This window comes from Acanthochromis polyacanthus, chromosome 12 (assembly GCF_021347895.1).
Source record: "Acanthochromis polyacanthus isolate Apoly-LR-REF ecotype Palm Island chromosome 12, KAUST_Apoly_ChrSc, whole genome shotgun sequence".
NCBI classification, from domain to species: Eukaryota; Metazoa; Chordata; class Actinopteri; family Pomacentridae; genus Acanthochromis; species Acanthochromis polyacanthus.
Window position 1 is genome coordinate 15,174,210 of NC_067124.1, and position 22,846 is coordinate 15,197,055.

Consider the following 22,846-nt stretch of genomic DNA (forward strand, 5'->3'; position numbering starts at 1 on the left):
CAGATGAATGTTTGTTGGTCCAGAAGGTGGGTTAAGGCGAACAAGCACTGCTACCAACAACGCTGCGATTCAGTTTAAATAGTTCAAAGTGTGGAGTTTCTATGTTACAGCAGTTTAAAATACTGTTTGATAGCCTTTTACTGCAGCAGAGTGTGATTGTCTCTTCAACAAAGTTGTTAAGCAGAAAAAAAATGTGTGTAATGGCATAAATTATACATAAACTAAAAAATAAGTCATTAGTCTGATACAGTGTTCTTTGCAGATGCAGGAATCTTGTACATGCAGCATCTTAAGAAAGTTTAATAAATACATCATTATAAATGCAATGTAATGTGTTTTTCATCTCTTTACCAGCATAGGAATTCCAGTTATATATTTAAAAAATATTGCAATGTAAGCTCGTCATGTAATTGTATGATTCAAATTGCTGAAAAGACCTGAGAAAATAACTAGAATCAACAAATAAGCTCTCCCTTATCTTCAAAGTTTCGACTACACAATTATATAAAGACTCTTCCTGAGGATTTGATCTGTGTTTCTGGAAATGATTAATGTTGAAGATGTCAAGCAGAAATAACAACCAAGTACGGTCTAACTTTTTTATGCTGTTTTGAGTCAACTTTTTCAACAAAACTACACATTCATCAATGTCTTTAGCCCATTTTTTTGTGAACAACAGTTTCACATATTTATTTGCTGTCGTTCTTCATCATTATTTCGTATCTCCTCAGGGTGTGTCATGGAACACCGTGAGATATATGATCGGAGAGATTCAGTACGGCGGCCGTGTGACTGATGACTATGACAAGCGGCTCCTGAACACCTTTGCCAAAGTGTGGTTTAGTGAGGACATGTTTGGAGCTGCCTTCACCTTCTACAAAGGCTACAGCATCCCCAAATGCTCCAGTGTTGATCAGTATCTGACATACATCCAGGTCAGTCATCCAACACTGCTGGATTTTACACACATGTATTTGGAAGGATAAAAGTGTATGTACTCTATATGTCTTGACAAAAATTTTAAAAATGCTCAGTCTCTGATGAGGGCTGATGTCTAAAAGATTTCACCTGTCATGTCTTATGTCTGAATTCTTGCTTGTGTTGTACGTCGCTTTGGACAAAAGCGTCTGCCAAATGAAATTGTAGAATTGTAGAATTGTAGACCTGTCAGCTTTCAGTGACATCGATGAAAAAGTGACACGGGTTGGGAGTTTTTTAAAGGATGCTCATGCACTGGGTTCTTGTCACATTTGAATGCAGGCTGCCATGTGTGATTCCAGATAAAAATGCAAGCCTGCTCATTTCATTACAGATTATATGTGATTTATTAGTGTGCTTGTGTGCTTAACTGGTGTGTGTGTGCCTCTGTGAGTGTCTCTATGTCTGGGGGCAGTTCCTGAGCTTGTTTCATTAAAGCTACTTTCATTATGATGGATGCTTAGGGCTGCCAGGCTCAGCAAGCTTATTCCTCTGCTCTACCTCTCAAACAAAGAATGACAAACACAGCCTTGGAGGACACACACATACAGATGTAAACACACACGCACACACACACACGCACACACACTCACACACATGCTATGTACACTCAAATTTGCTAACAACCCTTCTTTCCCTTTCTGTCACAGACACAAATACACACGTGTTCACACTTTATCTAAAGAGACAGAATGCATAACGGAGCACAATGTGTCGCTGTGAATGTGTGTATGTGTGTGTGTTTAAATGAAATGCAGACAGACAGGAATAAAGGTAAAATTCCCTAAGAGGAAATAAATGACCACAGCGAGGGACAGAGGCTATTCTGCTTAGAATCAAGTGTGACTCTTTTTTTGTCCCCCATCACTTCCTATTTTCCTTGGCGTATTACCCAGACTCTCTCCTGTTTGAATGCACAGTGTGATGCTTGTGTGTTGGATGCAACAAAATGTTCTACGAATGGAGAATGCACGAGCCATTTACATCTGTGGGAAATGTGGTCATCTCACTGCCTACTCGTGGGGGAGGTTTAAACCAAAACAAAGATCAAACTCTGAAATAGATTAGAGGGTCTGTTTAAAACACAAATTATTAAGTGTATCATTGCTTTTAATTGGTTTTGTTAACTTGACATTATTGACCATAATAAAGCTTTGTGCAGTCGTCACAAAGTACATTTGTTCAGAAATTTCCACCTCATTAGTCTCGCTGCAGCAACAGATGGTCCATCTTCCTGTCATCGCTTAGAAAGACTCTCACTGCTCGATATCTCCAAACCAATTAAAACATCACAGCTTCAACTTTGTGCTCTGGGCTAGATTTTTATTAGAACAACTTTGTCCCAAAAACCTAGATCTTACCCCAGTTTAAATGTCACCACTGAAAGCCATGAAACTCACTTTAGGTCAGCACTTGTGCAGTAAAATAAGATTTCTTTAAGCCACCTGACTAATCATCTTATCAGCAGGAGCATCATACTTCCACACTGCTGAGTTATTTAACCTTTAAGGCCAGAGAGCAAATTGGTATTGACTGCCACAGAGCTCCTATCAGAGAGCACAGTTAGTTCAACTGTTGAGCTGGGAACTTAAAAGCATTAACATATCATAAACATTTAATGCTTTTAATAGATGGTTGAGAGAAAATGATGCAGTGGAAGATGCAATAAAGGTCCCTGGTAGTTGGTGCAGCCAAGACACAGCTTCAGATAAAAGCACAACAAAGGACTGATGACTTCACTTAGTCCATGCTGAGTCACACAGACAGCACAGCTCCCCATAACTACAGCCGTGGAGCTCTCAACAGTAAAACGTCTGGCTCAGCTGGGCGCCCGTTCAACACATTTGGCTGTGCTCGTAGGAAACTTGATGTTGTCACTGCACCGGCACTTCAGACTAGCTGGTCCGAGATGTGCACCATTTCGCCTGGAGGGATAGCATGAAGCTCCCATGTGTTACACCCCCACAATGATTCCTCTCACTGGAGGGTGAAAAGAAGCAGCTGGTGACACCATGTGCATCAAAGGAGACGCTCTCTGTCTGCACTTCCCCCTCAGCTGACAACAGGCTTAGCAGTAACAAAACCCGCAGCGCAGGGAAATAAGTGTTTGAAACTGGGGCTATAAGGTGAACTGCTAACCCCCATGAAATATAGTCCACATTGTTGGAGATCTGCTGACTCAAGTTGAGGCAATGAGCTGCTCCACTGGGACACTGGAACCCTTCATTTCACTGCACTCATTTTGAAAGTAGACAGATATTCTGTGATGTGAAGAAGTGATCTCTGTTTCAGTAGCTGTTCCTCTTTCACAGGGTCTTCCAGCCTATGACACTCCAGAGGTGTTCGGTCTCCACCCAAATGCAGACATCACGTTCCAGAGCAAACTGGCTAAAGATGTACTGGACACCATCCTCAGTATTCAACCCAAAGATAGCTCATCAGGTGGAGGCGAAACCAGAGAGGCTGCAGTGTTCAGGCTGGCTGACGACATGTTGGAGAAACTGCCTCCCGACTACGTACCTTTTCAAGTAAGCCTGTGTGTTGATTCAATGTATGTGAGCTCCATAGACAGCCCGAGGCGTCTGTTTGAAGCAACATGTGCAATGCTGCTCAATGTGAGCTGTGCAGAGGTGCTGCTGTGGTACGAGCAAAGAGGTGTGTGTTTGAGACAGAGATGGAGTGTAAAGAAGACCAGAAATAGACGGAGGGTGTGAATGCAGCTGAATCCTGCGAAGCTGCGTTTTATTTCAGGGTCCTTCATCTGTTTTGTCACTGAAGAAAAAAATGAGGTGAGAATGTGGCTTTTTCTGAGGTGAGGTGCAAAGCTCATCATAGAAAACTGTCAGTGCACTACACACCCAGTGTCTGCCACTTTCACTTCCATCTGTCTGCTTGTCTGTTTGTTTACCCAGTGCGTAAAAGCACCAAAAAGGAGAGAGCTGGTGTCCCATGTTGGCGAGCTCCAAATGGTGTTTTAAAATAAGAGGCAATTACCTGTAGAGCAAAGAGACGCCAGAGACTAAGCAGAAATGCAGAAGTGTTAAGAATGTGTGCATTTCTGATGTAGTCTTCGTCCTGGTATAAATTTTCAATGAAACAACCATGGAGTTGTTAACGGCATTGTTTCTGTTCTTTTGTCTTTGTTCCTTAAAAACAGTAGCTGCAAAAATCTGACAGTCTGTTCAGTTTGTCCCTGAAAAACTGGTATCATCCAGATGATAACGAGAAACACCTTTACAGAAGTTTAAAATCACTCAAACAAATCTTGACTTGAGTAGGTTACGTTCATTCTGTGCATTATAAACATGGTTGAGAAGGTCACTTTAAAAATATAGTCTAATACAGTTACTAATAACTAATTTAAAAAATGTAATCCATAACCTAATCCAAGTATCAGAATATTACGGCAACGTAGCGTGAATATTTTTTGTTACTTTTTGATTGCCAAGTAAAGACAAAAGGAAAACATGAATGTACTGACTTTTACTTAAGTTTATTCTGTAATTACATCTTTTTGTTACTTACTTCAACCAAATACATTCTCTTTTTTGGTATCCTAATTAAACAATGCTATTCAATGTGTCCTATTCTCAAAGCCTGATCATAAATATATATATATTTTTTAAATTTCTTAAAACCAGGTAAGAGAGCATCTCCAGAAGATGGGTCCTTTCAAGCCCATGAACATCTTCCTGCGTCAGGAGATCGATCGGATGCAGAGAGTCATAGTTCTCGTACGAAACACTCTGACGGATCTCAAGTTGGCCATCGATGGAACCATCATCATGAGCGAGAACCTTCGGGATGCTCTCGACTGCATGTATGACGCACGCATTCCTGCACGCTGGAAGAAGGTCAGTGAAGAAAATATTGACTTGAATTGAAAACATTAAACTACCCTTCATGCAGCATTGCTCACTGTAGTTAGTGATTGCAAGTAATCTGTGTACCTAAAATATTTATAATTCAACTTCAGTTGCACATTACAAAAAATAAAACTAACAAGCCATTTGTATGAAGCCCTTACACACGTTAACATCTTAGATCTTTTTCCTGCTATGCCGGTATAATTTCTCTATTTTGTTTCGTTTGAGAACATCAGATAATTTGTTCACCAGAAAGAAGCACGTCGTCATTAACAGTCTAGCTTCTTGTTTAGCCGGCACTGATCTCCTCACCTTTTTATTATTTATGTACTTTATTTTAGAATGTTATGCACAGTCCGCAAACCCATTTCCATAATGAATAAAAACGAAGAAAATGACTCATAACAAACTTAGCTGAAGAAATTACTCAAATATTAATAATGACACAGAGGGAGCAAACAACAGACATGACTTTTCATGTATCCAACAGTCGAGTCATTGTGTTGGCATTCAGGTAGTGCTCTCACAAACATTACATCATTAGAATAATTCAAATGGCTTCCTGGCTGCGACTCAGAGTTTTTCTACCTGTCTCTTCTTCTTTTTGCCTCCCCTTTGTAGTGTTCTGTTGTATTCTAATTTTTTTCCTTCATATTTTTGTGAAATGTCCTTTTTTCTTGCCACTCGATGACTCAGTCCATTTTGTTTGCCTCCTTTTGTCTCCTCCTCTGATCCCTCTGGATGACAGTTTTCAGTGTCATCGTAATGTTTTGTTCATGTTGTTGCTTGCCTTTGTTGTTGTTTTTCAGGCATCGTGGGCATCCAGCACCCTGGGGTTCTGGTTCACAGAGTTGCTTGAGCGGAACCGGCAGTTCCATGCTTGGATCTTTAAAGGGCGGCCCAACTGCTTCTGGATGACAGGCTTCTTCAACCCGCAGGGCTTCCTGACAGCCATGAGACAGGTACACACGGCATCAGGCTACCTAGCTATTTACCCACCGCCGGGGACGAGAGCAGATGGCACGCAGAGGGAGAAGCAGGCACACAGCCACATGCATGCATGCACATACACACAGACGTGGTGACAACAAGGAGACACATATTTCCCTTTGTTCTCTAATGAATTCCCATTTATGTTAATGTGGAAGGAGCAAATACTACAGATACAATCTTGATGTCTGACCTTGCTTTATAGAGATCTAAATCCCTGTTCCTGTTATTACAGCTCTGCATTATTCCTTATAACTGTGCATTCATATTATTATTCTACATCACAAAATATAAAATCTAGAAAAGGTTTCTAGATTGTCTTGTATTTAACAGGCTCAGCTGTCACATTTCTGTTTATTTCTCTCTTTCAATAAAAGCATGTTTTTGCAGCAGGAAATGTGACAACATTTAAATATCCGGTGGAAAAAATAACTAAGTTCAGTCAGTAACTTTTCTAAAACTATATGGCCAAACTGAGCAATCTCTGACCCTTGGAAGAAATTTGAGATATACAAACATAGCTCAAAATTCTGCCAATTATAGGTGGTTAGAGGAATATTTTTTAGCCAAAAACAAGACGATTTCTTGTTGATTTTACTCGGCGCATTTAAAATTTTGAGCTGCGACACAAACATGTCACAAAAACCAAGGACTGGTGGGGCGGCTGTGGCTCAGGTGGTAGAATGGGATGTCCAATGATCAAAGGGTCAGTGCTTCGATTCCAGCTCTGTCCTAGTCATGTGCTGTTGTGTCCTTGGGCAAGACACTTTCCCCACCTTGCCTCCAGTGCGGCTACTCACACTGGTGCATGAATGTGGTCGGAGTGGCCGTAGGCGCAGATCGGCAGCCACGCCTCCATCAGTCTGCCCCAGGGCAGCTGTGGCTATAAATGTAGTTTACCACCACCAGAGTGAGAATGTGTGAGTGAATGAATAATGGATTCATCGTACGCCCTTTGAGTGCCTTGAAAAGTGCTATATAAATGTAAATGTCTATTATTATTATTGTTATTAACAGACTCAACAAAGCCTCCAATATTTTGTTGTTGTCTAAACTAAGTGCAAACTGATTGTTGCACTAAACCTGATAAATGTCTGGTAAGTTTAACAAAATGAACTTGAGTAAAGACAACTCACTGCTGTCTCATACATTTCAGGCATTCATATGGGCTGTAAGTTTGTATATTACTCCTGTAGTGAAGACAATACATATGTATATTTCTGTTACATGTCATGATGATTCACCTTTTTACTCATCGAAAAGAAATATTCTGCTCACAAACAAAGCAGGACTTCCATGACTTTGAATAATGACATTTAACCAAATATTGTGGCAGTTTGAACATACAATAACTATAAAAAAGAACTGAAATGGAGACCTGAGGGCTGAATTATTTTTCCAGGTCCAACAAATCATTTTAAGTTGTAATAAAAAGAGGGAATAGTTTAGCATTGATGTCAGGTGTCTATAAAATTAATAGTTTTTTTATTGTACTCCCAGGTCCTCAGAGGCCGACAAAACATTGAGGATGCACATGTCTGTATTTTACTGGGATTTATTGTGCCTGCTGTTCTCAAATACAGCTTTCATACCTACCACTGAGCTGCGATAGTGGCTTCTCAGGAAGCACTCCACCTCTTTTATCAGTCCACCGACATCACAAACTATGTGCACAGCTCTTTGATTCTGTGTAGCTGGCTTGTTTTAGGGGATCTGTTGTGTGTCTGTCTTTGTCGTTTGTTAATCCCTATCTGTCCAACTTTGCCCAATAAGGTTTTGTCTGTTGTTTTTGTCTCTTTCAAAACAGAGCTAACATTTCACTTATTTATTATGTTTTTTGCTCCCACTCCTCACATTTTTATTGGATTTATTGTCTTTCTGTTGTCACATCATCTCACAAAACAATACCTTAGATGGAGTGCACTTATCTGGCCAACACTGCTTTTGCTGTTCTGTTATTACGGCCCTTTTATCGAAATTGATTTTGTATTGTATTGATGAAACGGTCGCTAAATCTCGGCTCTGTCGCTCATGAGTGCTGCTGTGTCATCGTGCTCTCATCGCTGCTTTAATCTGTGGATTTGTAAATGTAGGAGATCACTCGGGCCAACAAAGGCTGGGCTCTGGACCGCATGGTGCTCTGCAACGAGGTGACCAAGTGGATGAAGGATGACATCAGCCAGCCGCCCACAGAGGGAGTGTACGTCTACGGCCTCTACCTGGAGGGAGCCGGATGGGACCGCCGCAGCTGCAAACTCATCGATTCCAAACCCAAAGTCCTCTTCGAAATGATGCCTGTGATCAGGATGTACGCCGAGAATAACGGTGAGTTTTATTCTTCAAGAACAATCAAGAAGATTCAAATCTCTAATCTCTTGTCTCAAGAGGATCTGTCAGTCTCTCTTCGCTCCTCCTCCTCAACATTCGCATCCCACGCAATCCCTGGATGGATTGTAACATTTAAATGTCAAGTGGACTAAGTGCTATTTATTTTGTCTGGGAATACATGAGCAGCAGTATGTGGCACTGGGTTTGTTCTTTGTGAGGCCAGAGTACATTCAGGCAGGCAGCAGACAGACAGGCTCGGATGGACGCCTGCGAGCGAGGCTGCATGGGAAATGAATTAATGATCCAATGATACGCTTAATATGGTTTATTTACACCATTTCCCCTCCCAGCTTTTCCCACAAGTAGGCATCCTGCTGGGTTTGATTGTGTGTGAGTGCAGAGGAGGGATCTTTCTCTAGACAAGTGCTGTAGTTGCAGGAGCATCTGTGAGCGTGTGAATGGATGCAGACACAAACGAGGGGCACAAGTCCTCAGGAAACTGCTCTACTTAACTGTCACTCATCAAATTATTAGTTTCAACCTTCTGTATATCACCTGTGAAGAGGTGTGTTTGTTTGCTTGCCTGAGAAAGAGATTTTTGCGCTGATGTGGACCACTCAAGAAACTGAATGACAGGTTAATAGCTATCCAGCCTGTCTAAAAATCAAAGTGCAATAAAATGATACAGAGAGAGTACAAGGACCTAGCCCATGCTGTTTGCCTGATTAGAGCAGTTTGACTTCATAAAAACAGATGAACACAGCTGGGCATCCCAGTGGCACTCACGTAAATATTTCAGTGATTTGAAATAGTCTAGTTAACAAGGATGTTTAATTAAGACACAGTTCTGCCAGCTGCTGCTCTGTTTTCTAGCAGCTTTCATCCAAAATGTTCAGTTGCTGTTGTAGATTTTCTCCTTCTGCTTCATGAATTTTTTTGCTTTTCACATTGCAGGTGTGAAGGATTCCCGCCTCTATTCCTGTCCAATCTACAAGAAGCCCGTCAGAACAGATATGAATTATATTGCAGCTGTAGACCTGAAGACTTCCCTTCCTCCAGAATACTGGATCCTACGAGGCGTCGCACTCCTCTGTGATGTGAAATGATTGCTTCAGGTGGACAAACACTGATACATATAGTCATTATTATCGCTCACATGCAGTGTTCTGACACATGCAGAATAAACAGCTGCTACTCTGGGTGTATGTCTTTTGGACTTACATTTCTACATGGAGAGAAAAACATCCAGCTCCACACAATGAGAAGGTGTTACGTCTCATTTGATAAATTGTTGACAGAACTGTGTAGAAGAGACACACTTTAGCAGTTCAAGTGACTGAATAACACACTTCTGTGCAGTAAATGTCAGGAGCTGAGGTCAAGTAATGCATTTAGTGCAGTCAACTCAAGGTCCAAACCGGACTTAACACATTTGAAAACAACATCTCAGTGTTTTTTGTTTCGCTTGAGGTCAGACGAAGCAGAGACAGCTGCACTGTGACAGCTAAAGGTCACATGTAAATGTCCTCAGACTCTTGTGTAACTTCAGTATGCTTGCTATTTACTGTGGAGCAGCTGCAGTCGATATGAAATTGTTGAAGAAGCCCTCAGTTTATTTCAGAATTTCTCATTTCACATCAAAGTAGTTGGTTTGTCAGTCATTTAATCACCATCCTAAATGAGCCTATCCTCATATTTTATTCATTTCTACTTTAAATTTAAAATTGAGATTTAATTGAACTCCATTTTGTGCTGCTTCACTGACTGATTCAACCCTGACCTTGATAAGTAGAGACATATTGCATCTGTCCATCTGCTCACCAAGGGGGCAATGAGCGATGAAAGTGTTTACCAAGATCTAGATTCTAGTTGTGGGGTGGTGTTCTGTTGATATCATCAGCCGATTTGATTGGTATAATTGTCAAGCCCCACACAGCTCCGTTAAAGTTGGCCGAAAAGTATAAACACAAGGTGTGGTGGAAACGTTTTGAGACAGTGCCTATATAATTTCCTGTCCATCTGTAATACTTGTTTGATTCTTGGAGTTCTCTCTGTGCGAACATGTCAAACACCATCTGCGAACACTGCCGATTCTCCCAAACTTTGTCAAAATGACGAGCCATCAAAATAAATTTTTTGGGGGGGGGAAGTAGTAGTTTCAAGGACCAAAACTTTGAGTTGAGTGGAGTCAGAGCGATGATTGTAGAGTTGAAGTTGTATGTATTGACTGTTGTCCCTCAAGTCAGAATGTTAAAGTAGAACTCTGTATTGGCAGATGATTCCTGATAGAAAACAACAAGCTCCTCCTGCACTCCTCACCTCATGCCTGTAAAAACTGTTATTTCTTCTCTCCTTGGTAACCGCAGACCCGCCTCTCAATACCAGTGATGATGCTCGACTTGGTGGTTTCCTCATCCTGGACCAGACTGACGCAGAACTTACTGTTTTCTTCTCTGCTTCAGTTTGCAAATGTCAACCTATCAATTGTCAAAAAACACGTAACACAGGTCCTGAATCTCCTAACTCGTGAGACTTCCTGCATCTTGCTTGTGACAGTTGCGTGTTTTATGCATGTGTACCATAAACAGTGCCAGAACTTTTTCCTCACGCCTTGTACAGAGTATCAGTATATTTTCATCGTATGGCAGGACGATGACTTTATTGTTTTTTAAAGAATGCTGCAAGTTAAAAAAAAAAAAAAAAAGCCTGTAGAATTTAAATACATATAAATTTTAATTGAGTTTTTACAAAAAACAATGGCATCATTAAAACATCAAAACACTTTTTTGGTAGTATTTTCTTTTCTTACAAAACCACAGTACCATATGCACTCTAAAGCTACCCTGTACACTGATCAGGTCTGGATTACTCAAAATCTTGACACTCAAATCATCTTTCATTCCTTTGTATCTAGTTGTTTTACTCAAACATGTTTTCTAAATCTGTACACCAGGGATCAGATGCAGAAGATTGTGTATGCCCACTTTTTCAGATGTACATATCCATATGTATGTCTGGTTTTGTTCCATAAGTCTCAGTCATTGTGGAGCTAGGGTTAGGTACAGTGATCACTCTGTCATCTTTACAAAAGAGAGATGATCGTGGCACTTTGAACATATTCCATAGTTGAGGATAATGTTAATCACTCAAACAGAAATTCCAGATTATACTAAATTAGCTTTTGCTATTTAGATGTAAAAAAAACCCTCAATCACAGAAAAAGCACAAATGTTTTGAAAAAGATTTGGTGCATTGTCCCAAATTTCATCTCCTTATTTACCCTGCTGCTCCAGAAACTCTGTATGCCCAGTGTGAAGTGTCTAAAGTGTGCACATTTTCAACACAAATTCTTTGATAGATATCAGAAAATGACATACATAGATTATCTATGCATCGGACCCCTGACTTCTGACTAATCTTTATCTTCGTCATAAACAATAGGAAAGATGATAAAAGTGCAAAGACAGTTTTGGAAAACCTGGCCCTGCATGAATATCATAATATATTCATAGATTCTTTAGTGTTTTTCCTTTTGTAGTCCTAGACCACCTGTAAAATACATCCAAGACTTCGTGCTTCTAACAAGGTTGATGGAGTTATGTACACCTGTTGGCTGTGTTATTTTTATAGACACATCTCACCTTTGCAACAGTGGCCGTGTTTTCCTCTCTATTGTACCATCCTCTGCTTTAATTTTCCGTATGAAATCTTTCATCTGTGGCCTTTTGTGTTTCTCTAAACATTTGGTTGAGTTGGAGGGACACAAACTTCATTTTATTCATAGCACCTGCTGAAATTATCTTTTGGACGCTCTGATGAAAACTGTTGCCATGCAATCTGTTTTTCTACTGCTTGCTGCACATTATTTGTGATCCAAAATGTCCTGTAAAATGAGTTCAATTTGTTTGGATGCACCTGGCTGAAGCCTGTGTTTCTAAGTTAAGGTGACAGTCAGTAACCGCCCAAAGCGGAGTTAGGAAACTCATCTGGATCATTTGAGATTCTTCTCTCTGACCGAACTTGTCCGTTATTACATCTGGCTGACTTGTGCCACTGTGGATTTTCCAGCTCTAACATTCAAATTACAATATATTTTCAGGGGTTACTGCCTACTTGCTGTACATGTTACACTTAGAATTACATAAGTGACAAAATGTATACTACAGCTGTGGCATAGGTCATTTGCAATGAAACGCTAAACTCTGATTTTCTCCTCCGTGCAGCCCAGATTATTTCATGTCTCACATCATTTCACATCAAAGCGGAGAAGATCAAACCTTCCTCCATCTGAAATGAAAGTTTGTTCTTTATGCCTGTGTAAACTCAGAATATTCTGAACCAGTCTTACGGCATTACATTCCCTTGGGACAGTGAGCGAGTCATCTCAGTGTGCACAAAGAAGGTCTTGAGCTCTCCTTTACCCTTGACATTGATGATTCCTCTACAGGAGCACATGTAGCCCAGAGTCAGAAGGATGTGACTCGTCTCCTCCGTCACCTGCAGGGAGAACAAGACGGGTAATGCCCATTTTGCTTATCTTACATGACTGGAGTAAGTCCTTGCAGGCATAGATATCGAGCCGTCCATAGGGGGGAAAAAATGTCAAATAATAGACTCTTCCTGCCATGTTGCTCTGCAGTCTTTTGTTGTATGTTTGCAACAAAAAAAATCAGGATTTAATCTGGACAAGTCAAACCTCAAACTTTCTCAATAACATTTTCTAAATCTGAAATTATTATTTTTTAAATAATAAGATCTGCTAAAGCACCCGACTCTCTTTCTCTTTACAGAAAATATAAACTTCTATTAATATTTAATGGGAACGTATACTGGATTTGTGTATTCAACTATAAATAGAAATGTGTAAACTTAACCTGGAACTTGCCTGATGCTTTTCAGAATATTTTCCTCAGACATTAATTCATATTCAACAAGACACATTTAGACCATTATCTGCAATGTCAGACTTTTCTAAATCAAGCTCTTGGTTAATCTAATTTAAAAATGTGTTAGCTTTACTCGAAAAACATCTGAAGATGTTACAACACTTTAGAGATTTCAGTGTTGTTTTATTGCTTAGACTAAACTTTAATTCATTATATAGTCTTTGTTGTATTTTGTGAATAATTGATAAATATATACACTGATAAGCCACAACATTAAAACCACTTGCCCAATATTGTGTCGTTCTCCCATAATGTGCCAAAATAGCTCTTACCTGACCTGAGAGGCTGATCAGGCATCAAGATGTCCGGTAATCTTGTCCTGTAACTACTGTAATGGACTGAATTTGTTTTTCCCAGCACATCTCTACAGTTCTTTGAAAGGATTGAGATTTGGGAAACCTGGAGGCTGAGTCAACACCTTGAACTCTTTGTCATGTTTCTCAAACCTTTCCTGAGTAATATTAGCTGTGCAGCTGGTCCAGTGTCCTGCAGAACGAGGCCACTGGTCGTCGCTCCTTGGAGGACCTTTCGCTGAATACGAACCACTGCATACTGGGATCAATCCACAAACCAACCATCCAGACATCACAATTTGGTCCTTGTCATAGACTCTCAGATTCTAATGCTCGCCTATTTTTCCTGCTTCCAAGACCTCAATTTCAAGAAAAGACATTCATTTTCCGCCTTGACAAGCAGCACTGGAACGAGAATGTCAGTGTTATTCACTTCACCTGTTTTAATATTGTGGCTGATCATGCAGAGGAGGCATCTTTACCTCTCATGCACAAATGTTCAATTTAGTTCTTCATATTTGAACTGTTTTATAGACGCATGTACATTTTTAAAAACACAAAAACAAACCTCTATAAACATGACAGCAAAATATGTGTGTCAGCTGGAGCTGCGAAGAACAATGCCTCCGCTTCATCTTTTTTTAAGGATTGTAAGAGAAAAAGGCCATGAGTCATCACAGCTTATGCATAAACTTTAATGTGTAAATTGAGAGCTGTAAACCAACAGAGCAGTGCAGCTTCTAGAGAACAAAGAAGCATATGATGTCTAGTAAAAAAACAACAAAAAAACAAGCCGTACTTATAAACAACACTGAAATAAATGAGTGAAAATAATAGAGCTTGGGAAATATCCGTGCTACCTTGGAAGAACTCTGTATTTCTTCTGTTGAATTCTGTATATCTTAAAATATCAACAAGCAATCTTGGAATGCAATTGAGAGCACTGCAGTTGTGCTGCACAGCAGACGGCTGTATCAAATGTGTCCAGACTGCGAAGTGTAATACAGCCCTCTGAAGACCCAATGATTACCACAGCGACACGCCAGGCAGGTGAAAAGCCATTATATCTTATCAGCGCTCAGACAGGATGCCAATATACGATCTGAAGATGTCATGATGCTGAAATAAGATGTCCTTACTGCCATGAAAGGCACATGCAGAGTGAAGGAGAGTTCTGGATCTGCATTGGCATTTAAAATATCGACCTATGAAGAAGAAGCCATGCTGGTCCTTGGAAAGAAATGTGATGATGTTTAACATGTACACAGAATTCAGCGGGCTTGTTTTTAAATTCATCACTGGAAATAATCACTGTTAGAGTTGCTCTTCATTTGGGTTACTGTCAACAAAAAACCCCAAACAGAACCAACAATGTTTCACCCTTCTCTCATGTTTCTTCTCTCTCTCCTCATTCAAACCTCATTCATTTTTCTGGAAGATAGAATTCTTTAAAACTGCACCCACATTTTTTTTTCTTGAATGTGTAATCGAGTCGTGTGCAGTGTCACATAAAGGACAAGATTAGTTTAACCTGTGCTTTACCTCAAGTGCAAATGTCTGGTTTCAAAAAAGAGCCTTTCTGAAAACAGCAAGTGAATTTTTTTGTTAGTTTTTTGGAAACGCTAATTAGTCAGGCATTTGTTGAATTTGTGTCGGCTGTTTAATACAGCTGGTGTTCTAGTGAGTGCTTGTGTGTGAAACAAGGAAAAAAGCTCCCCAGACAATACACACGTGGACAAAATTGTTGGTACCCCTCAGTTAAAGAAGGAAAAACCCACAATTCTCACTGAAATCACTTGAAACTCACAAAAGTAACAATAAATAAAAATTTATTGAAAATTAAATAATCAAAAACAGCCATTACTTTTGAATTGTTGATTAACATAATTATTTAAAAAAACAAACTAATGAAACAGGCCTGGACAAAAATGATGGTACCTCTATAAAAGATTGAAAACTATTTGACCAGAGTGACATGATTAACTCAGGTGTGTCATTTAATTGACATCACAGGTGTTTCCAAACTCATAATCAGTCAGTCTGCCTATTTAAAGGGAGACAAGTAGTCACCCTGCTGTTTGGTGAAAAGGTGTGTACCACACTGAACATGGACAACAGAAAGCGAAGGAGAGAATTGTCCCAGGACATCCGAAAAAAAATTATAGACAAACATCTTAAAGGTAAAGGCTATAAGACCATCTCTAAACAGCTTGAAGTTCCTGTGACAACAGTGGCTCATATTATTCAGAAGTTCAAGACCCACGGGACAGTAGCCAACCTCCCTGGATGTGGCCGCAAGAGGAAAATTGATGACAAATTGAAGAGACGGATCGTTGGAATTGTATCCAAAGAGCCCAGAGCAACCTCCAAAGAAATTAAAGGTGAACTCCAAGGCCAAGGTACATCAGTGTCAGATCGCACCATTCGTCGTTGTTTGAGCCAAAGTGGACTTCATGGGAGACGACCAAGGAGGACACCACTGCTGAAAAAAACTCATAAAAAAGCCAGACTGGAATTTGCAAAAATGCATGTTGACAAGCCACAAAGCTTCTGGGAGAATGTCCTTTGGACAGATGAGACCAAACTGGAGCTTTTTGGTAAGGCACATCAACTCTATGTTCATAGACTCAAAAACCAAGCATACGAAGAAAAGAACACTGTCCCTACGGTGAAACATGGAGGAGGCTCAGTAATGTTTTGGGGCTGCTTTGCTGCATCTGGCACAGGGTGTCTTGAAAGTGTGCAAGGTACGATGAAATCTGAAGACTATCAAGGCATTCTGGAGAGAAATGTGCTGCCTAGTGTCAGAAAGCTTGGTCTCAGTCGCAGGTCATGGGTCTTCCAACAGGACAACGATCCAAAACACACAGCCAAAAACACCCAAGAATGGCTGAGAGAAAAGCGTTGGACTATTCTAAAGTGGCCTTCTATGAGCCCAGATCTGAATCCCATTGAACATATGTGGAAGGAGCTGAAACATGCCATTTGGAGAAGACACCCATCAAACCTGAGACAACTGGAGCTGTTTGCTCATGAGGAGTGGGCCAAAATACCTGTTGACAGCTGCAGAACGCTCATTGACAAATACAGAAATCGTTTAATTGCAGTGATTGCCTCAAAAGGTTGTGCAACAAAATATTAAGTTATGGGTACCATCATTTTTGTCCAGCCCTATTTCATTAGTTTGTTTTTTTGAAATAATTATGTTAATCAACAATTCAAAAGTGATGGCTGATTTTGATGATTTAATTTTCAATAAATTTTTATTTATTGTTACTTTTGTGAGTTTCAAGTGATTTCAGTGAGAATTGTGGGTTTTTCCTTCTTTAACTGAGGGGTACCAACAATTTTGTCCACGTGTGTAGGTCTTTTCATGGGATTTGTTAAAAAATAATTAAACGATTCCTGTAAATCTCCCTTTGTTTACCTGTATTTTCCCCAGGACTCCAGTGCTGTCCATTCTGCTGGCTACATTCACTGTGTTTCCCCAGATATCATACTGTGGTTTCTGGGCCCCAATGACTCCAGCTATGACTGGGCCATGGTTAATACCTGACAAAGGAAAACAAATCATTAGTAAACGTTCCAGAATCTGTTACTGCTTTATTTCTTCAATATGAACATGAAGACAACACCTTCTGACAGAATTGCAGTTTCTCAGACAAATGACATAAGAGGTTTTACTGTCATTGTACGACTGCTGCCAGCATTAAAATGAAATCATGAAGGTACTGTCAGACTCAAATATAAGACACAATCTAAAAAAGAATAAGGAAAAATAATTATACATCATGGGCGTAACGGACGCGGGGTACGCGTGGGACATGTCCCCCGCACTTTCACATCTGTCCCCCGCACTTTTTTCAGCCGTTACAACAGCTAAACCCGTTATTAGCATCCAGTAACGTGTTTTCCCGAGCCGTCTTTGAATGCACCATGAGCGCATGCTCACGCAGGTGTTCCACAGGAGACGTGCTGCTGTGCTGAGCAGTGCTGAACGTGCGTCTGGAGTAATGTTTAGCAAACCAGCCAGAGCCAGCAAGAAGCAAAAAACTTTACACAGTTCTTTCCAAACAAACCGTGTAAGTTGTGTGACCTTGTTGGATGCAAACAATGTTAGACTTGTTAGCTAAATGATGACAAGGTAAAACGTGGCAATATATCAATATGTTAAGCTAGTTAACAATAATTTAAATGTTGTTGCCTCTGTTACATTACTGCTAATTAGTTTAATCTTGGAATAAACCCAGTCCTCTTTCATTTCTGGGCAGAAGATGTGCTCACAATTGCTCTCCATGTATTTAAGTCTTTTGGTCCCAAAAGAGGAGAGTCAGGGAGGAGAAAAAAGAATAGGCTATCTATGGTATAAATTTACAACAATTTTTTACTCCTTCTCTTTCTAATTCTATCTCAGAATTTTGATTTTCAGATTTTTTAATGATTATTTCCATAACAAAGAGCAGAGTCAGACAGGAGATGGACCAGAGGTGGCGGCCAGCAGTAATGTTGACCATGCAGGGTCTGCAGAGGTGAAAAAAAATATATGTGGCTGAGAAAAAAATATGTATCTATGGGTTAAAGTGATTTTGAGGTTAAATTCTACTGCAATTTTTACTCTTCCTAATGCTATTTCAGAATTTTTCTTACCACATTTTTTATGTTTATTGCCATAACAGAAAGAGCAGAGTCAGGGAGGAGATGGATCAGAGGCCAGCAGCAGGGACAAGGATGTAGGGTCTTTACAGGTAAGGAGAGATTATAACTTCCTGAGAATAAGATATCTATTGCAGGGAGAAACCAGGTGGTACTGATCATTTCATGTTCAGTGTTTGGCACCTTTGGCTACTCGTCCAGTAGATTTTCAAGGGACATTGTTGTCAACTCAACTTTAAAGAACAAGAATTCTTAATCGTAGTTGTAATTGATACACAAGTATGGTCAAATTTATATGTAATAACCTATATCACAATTTTAAATAAGGCAAAACCACATCAGAAAGCAGGCATAATGAAAACTGTTATATTGTTACTATTTCTGATGTCACACTTGTTAGTGATGTATTCAAATCAATTTTTGATGTTACTGCTTAATTATTGAGTGCAGCTCAGAAAAACCTTCAGCAGGAAACCTGCTGCTTTCAAAATAAACAGAGCTTTTCACAAGATTTCATCAGAACATGAGATGAAGTGGAAGCTAAATGCAGCTGAACTCTTAATCCCCAACACTCTCAGCACCTCTGCTAAGCAGGCTCTGGAGCTTTTCACAGCACTGAAATGACACTGGGCTGCTCTTCGCTCGAGCTTCTGAGCCAATCTCGAGATTGTTGGAAATTGCAATCTGCACAGGAAGCACACACAGGCACACAGTCACTGCTTCTCTCCAGTGCCAGTGGAGGGGAACTTGTATCCCTCTCTGATGGAGCATTTTAGGCCCCGTCTGGAAACAGCAGGGATGTACAGTTGCACACATGCACACTGCTGAGTTAATGGAGCATCCCATGCAGAGATCTTCACAGACAGGTTGAAAGTATCGAACTCTGACTCTTACTTCATGCAGGGAGCTGGGATCTGCATGTCTGCTTTCCTACGTATGTCTTTCTGCATACATGAATGTTATTTTCTTGCTATTTAGACCTCTGTGCATTTCTCTATGCTAATGTCATTGTAAAAAAACAAACAAACAAAAAAAACCTTTAGACTGGAGCACCAGAAAAAGAATGGATGCATAAAAGGCCACCAGTCTATGTTCTTACAATGGATAAGATTTATATTCAAATATTTCTCTTAAATAAATCCTGTTATGTGTAAAAATTCAGGTTATGTGACTGTAAACAGAAACAAATCAAGAGGGTCTGCAACTCTCATCCAACAGCAGGGATACTGTTTGCTGCGTTTTAATGTCAGACAGACGAGGACAAAGTTAATTTCCCTCTGCTGAGTGGTTTATTTAGAGCACTTAATTTCCATTCTCACATGTGATCAGTAAAGGCAGACAGGTGAATGATGAATTTAAAACGCATAACTTTTAAAGACTGCAGTGGAATACAAAAATAAAATGTGCGCACGTGTGCTTGCCCACTTGCCAAAAGTATGGTGAAGAATGATTCATCTGAACACCTCATTTTTCCACCACTGTGTACATCAGGGTCTCTGGTTTTGCACCACTGAACTCTAAAATGCGCATTCATCTTTGTAAAGAGGATTTTATGCAATGCCACCGCACTATAATATCCTCTCTGTGTTCCTACAGTTCTACAGTTCCTACAAAAAGTCTTCACCTTCTTGGAAGTTTTCTCTTTTTATTGCTTTTTAACACGGAATCATTGTCAATATTATTGGGCTGTTTGGACAAGAATTCAACTAAAAACACTCGAATAACCCTTTTTTAAAAATAACGTAATGTCGATACATTCCTAAAAGTCTAACATGCAAAATAATGATTGCATAAATTTACACCTGCTTTAAAGCAACTCACCCAATTCAATACAGGTGCAGGCAATTTGGGCCAGAATCACAATTACTGAATTGAGATAATTGGATTGCAGCGAATTTGTGTCAGTGATTGCAGTATAAAGACACCTGCATCTGGAAGGTCTAGTCACTGGTGGATCAGTAATCCTGGATATAATTACATTAAGACATTCGATGCAACTCCATGAAAAAACACGGGTCTGAGGATAGATACAAAAAAGTTTTCCCAGTCACAAAATATCCCTTTAGAATACAAATAAATCCATTATTAAGAAGGGATATGATGCACGTGTAAATCTGCCTCAAGCACACCGTCAAATAGTGACTGTACAAGAAAGAGACAAGTGTGGAAAGCTACCAAGACACCTATGACTCCTCTGAAAGGAGTTACAAAGTTTAGCAGCTGAGCTTGGAAAGGCTGTGCATACAATAATTGCTGCGTGTTCTTTATAGGAGAGTGGCAAACAGAAAGCTCATTAAATCTACACTGGAGTTCACCAGAAGGCTTGTGGGAGACTAAAGTCAACTGGAAGAAGGTTCTTTGGTCTAAGGCAACCAAAATCGAGCTGTCTGGTAATCAGACTAGATGCTATGTTTTGTCAACATCAAATTCTGCACATCAATTTGTCAACCCTCTGTTTATACATACTTTTCTACGTAACTCACCAACTCGGAGTTTGAAGTCATTGAAGGAGTGTTTGTTGATGACATCCAGCTTCCCCACCAAGGCAAATGCAAACTCTACCATGGTCCCTATGTGCATGTACTGCCTGTCATGCTCCTGAAGGAATAAGAACACAAGTAGCACATTCATTTCCAGAAAATGTTGTTGCTGTTACACATACATAAAGAATATAAATTTAAGTGCTTCAATCTCTTATACAAAAATTAAAAAAAAAAATAAAGATCCGTGTTTGTGCATAATGAACCCACCTGTGATGTGTATTCAGGCCCAGGAGATGCGTTTAGCCCAGTAGCAGCCATGTAAGTGCTACCGATGGTCTTGATCTTTTCCACACCACTGAATTTAGGTTTGGAAAGCAACTACACACAGAAACACAATCCACACAACAGCTAAAACAAATAATGCAGAATTTATGGCAAAATGTAAACCTCCATGCTTTGATTTTTAAGGTGTATATATACATCCATGTGCTTATACCTAATAGTATTTATCTTTATGAAATCTACCAGTGAAAGCCTCTCTGAATTTTCTGTTATCATTACACGAGGTTGTGGCTTGCATAAAGCACGGCGTTCAATTATATCCTACGAGGAAAGCTGCAGCCTACTGATAAAATATCACAGTTTCTGTCTAATATTTGTGTTCCACATATAGGATGTTTTGACATTTACAAGACAGAGGGTTATTTACCTCATCAAAGTCAGCAATGATTTCATTGAGGAGCCTGAGGCACTCTAATCCTTCTTTGTTGACGTCAGACTCAGTGTAGAACTCTTTAAAGTCTGGGATGGAGGCGAACATGACACAAACCAGGTCATAGGACTGGTGGTAAAGATCCTGCATGACAAAAGACGGTAGTAGACAAAATACAGATGTTAGCTTGGACAGCTGCAAAAACAAAATGTTTTCAACTGCCGTTACAAAAATTGACAAACCACAGATTTTTACACCGAGGAAACAGACAATATAATTCTGATGGACAAACGTTAGATCTAGATTAAATGCAAGTTTTCTGCATATTGACAGCCTTATGAATATCTGGCACTACTCTTCAGCGAAAACCAGATTCACGCTGCACAGGCAGACATAACACGAATGATAAACCTGCCAGAAAATGGAAGGAGGCAAATCCTCAAACCCACCATCCAAATAACAGTTGCTCTAAAATCCATTAGACCAACAACTTGTTCTTGGATTCTGTTCAAGAGCAGTAATAGAGTCATTTGCTGACTCGTCGTTGAGAATTTTTGCAGCATCCCTATTTTCTGTATCCCCATTTAAACTCACATGATCCCCACATCATCACAACTTCCACAGATGTGAAGCTGTACTTTTCACAGCTGGCATGGTGAAAAGTAATACAACAGGGTTGAGAGTTATGAACGGTATAATTGATAAATGAGTCACACAAGCAAGTTAGCAAACTCTCCCTCTGTTTTGTCATCAAAATGAATCACTTCAATACTCCCAGTGTCAGTTACATTTGAAAAGTGTAATTTCTAGGGAATGACAACATTATTTTAGGACCAGATACATTCAAAACAGCCGAAAATGTCTCTGGTTACTCTTACCATTAAGTGCTTTATGTATCTTTACATTGTACATTTCCATTTTTCTTCATACATTTCTGAATTATACGTGCTCGAGGTATGCTCTTTTTTTACTATGCATTATTCACGGTAATGAATGGAACAGACCTTGGCATAGCCACAGGCACTAAAAGACCTCTATGTAACCACTGTACATTGTTTTATTCAGCCATTTCTCAAAACAGAATGCGCATAATTTTACACACAAATTATAAGCCGTATTGATAGGAAAACAATCAGTGCCAACCTCATTCTTCCAGTTGCGTGCCAAGAAGTGTTCTGCAACATGTGCAGGCAGGACATTCTCAAGAAGAACCCGGTTGAGGTTCTCCATGGTTTCAATCTCCTCACACTCCTTCTTGAACTTGTTCTTCCAGAGAAAGTCTAACCTACAGTAATATTCATTCTGTTACAAGAGGACACAGAGGTGAAGAGACTGAAGGCACACCTGTACAGCGTTGCTTCCATCAAGTCACAGAGAAAAACAGAAAGAGCCACAAATATGAGCACCGTGAAGGCTAAAGACAAAAGATAATGCAACATCAAAAACAATGAGCCACAATTTTGTCACATTTACAAAATGTGAATACTGAAATCGTGATCCAGTACTTTTTTTCTCCAATAAGAAATGGCTCTGTCGTGCATGTTGACGGGACTGATTCCTTATGTTTGCTATGTACAAAACCATTGGCTGTCTCAAA

The 22,846-nt window shown here is 39.8% G+C and overlaps 2 protein-coding genes across 2 annotated transcripts in view; one reads left to right on the forward strand and one right to left on the reverse strand.

Moving 5' to 3' along the window:
- dnah5 (dynein, axonemal, heavy chain 5) overlaps positions 1-10,946 on the forward strand; it is a 103,367-nt gene extending 92,421 nt beyond the window's left edge. Inside the window, exons 83-89 of the mRNA XM_051956990.1 lie at positions 732-935; positions 3,291-3,506; positions 4,620-4,832; positions 5,654-5,806; positions 7,928-8,159; positions 9,117-9,277; positions 10,529-10,946. Coding sequence (XP_051812950.1) covers positions 732-935; positions 3,291-3,506; positions 4,620-4,832; positions 5,654-5,806; positions 7,928-8,159; positions 9,117-9,268 — 1,170 coding nt within the window. The 3' untranslated portion in view covers positions 9,269-9,277; positions 10,529-10,946. The remainder of the gene's footprint in view (positions 1-731; positions 936-3,290; positions 3,507-4,619; positions 4,833-5,653; positions 5,807-7,927; positions 8,160-9,116; positions 9,278-10,528) is intronic.
- Positions 10,877-22,846, reverse strand: part of adcy2a (adenylate cyclase 2a) — a 74,477-nt gene continuing 62,507 nt past the window's right edge. The window contains exons 20-25 of the mRNA XM_051956999.1: positions 22,393-22,551; positions 21,247-21,393; positions 20,805-20,915; positions 20,538-20,652; positions 16,829-16,953; positions 10,877-12,659 (exon numbers count right to left, since the gene is read on the reverse strand). Coding sequence (XP_051812959.1) covers positions 12,507-12,659; positions 16,829-16,953; positions 20,538-20,652; positions 20,805-20,915; positions 21,247-21,393; positions 22,393-22,551 — 810 coding nt within the window. The 3' untranslated portion in view covers positions 10,877-12,506. The remainder of the gene's footprint in view (positions 12,660-16,828; positions 16,954-20,537; positions 20,653-20,804; positions 20,916-21,246; positions 21,394-22,392; positions 22,552-22,846) is intronic.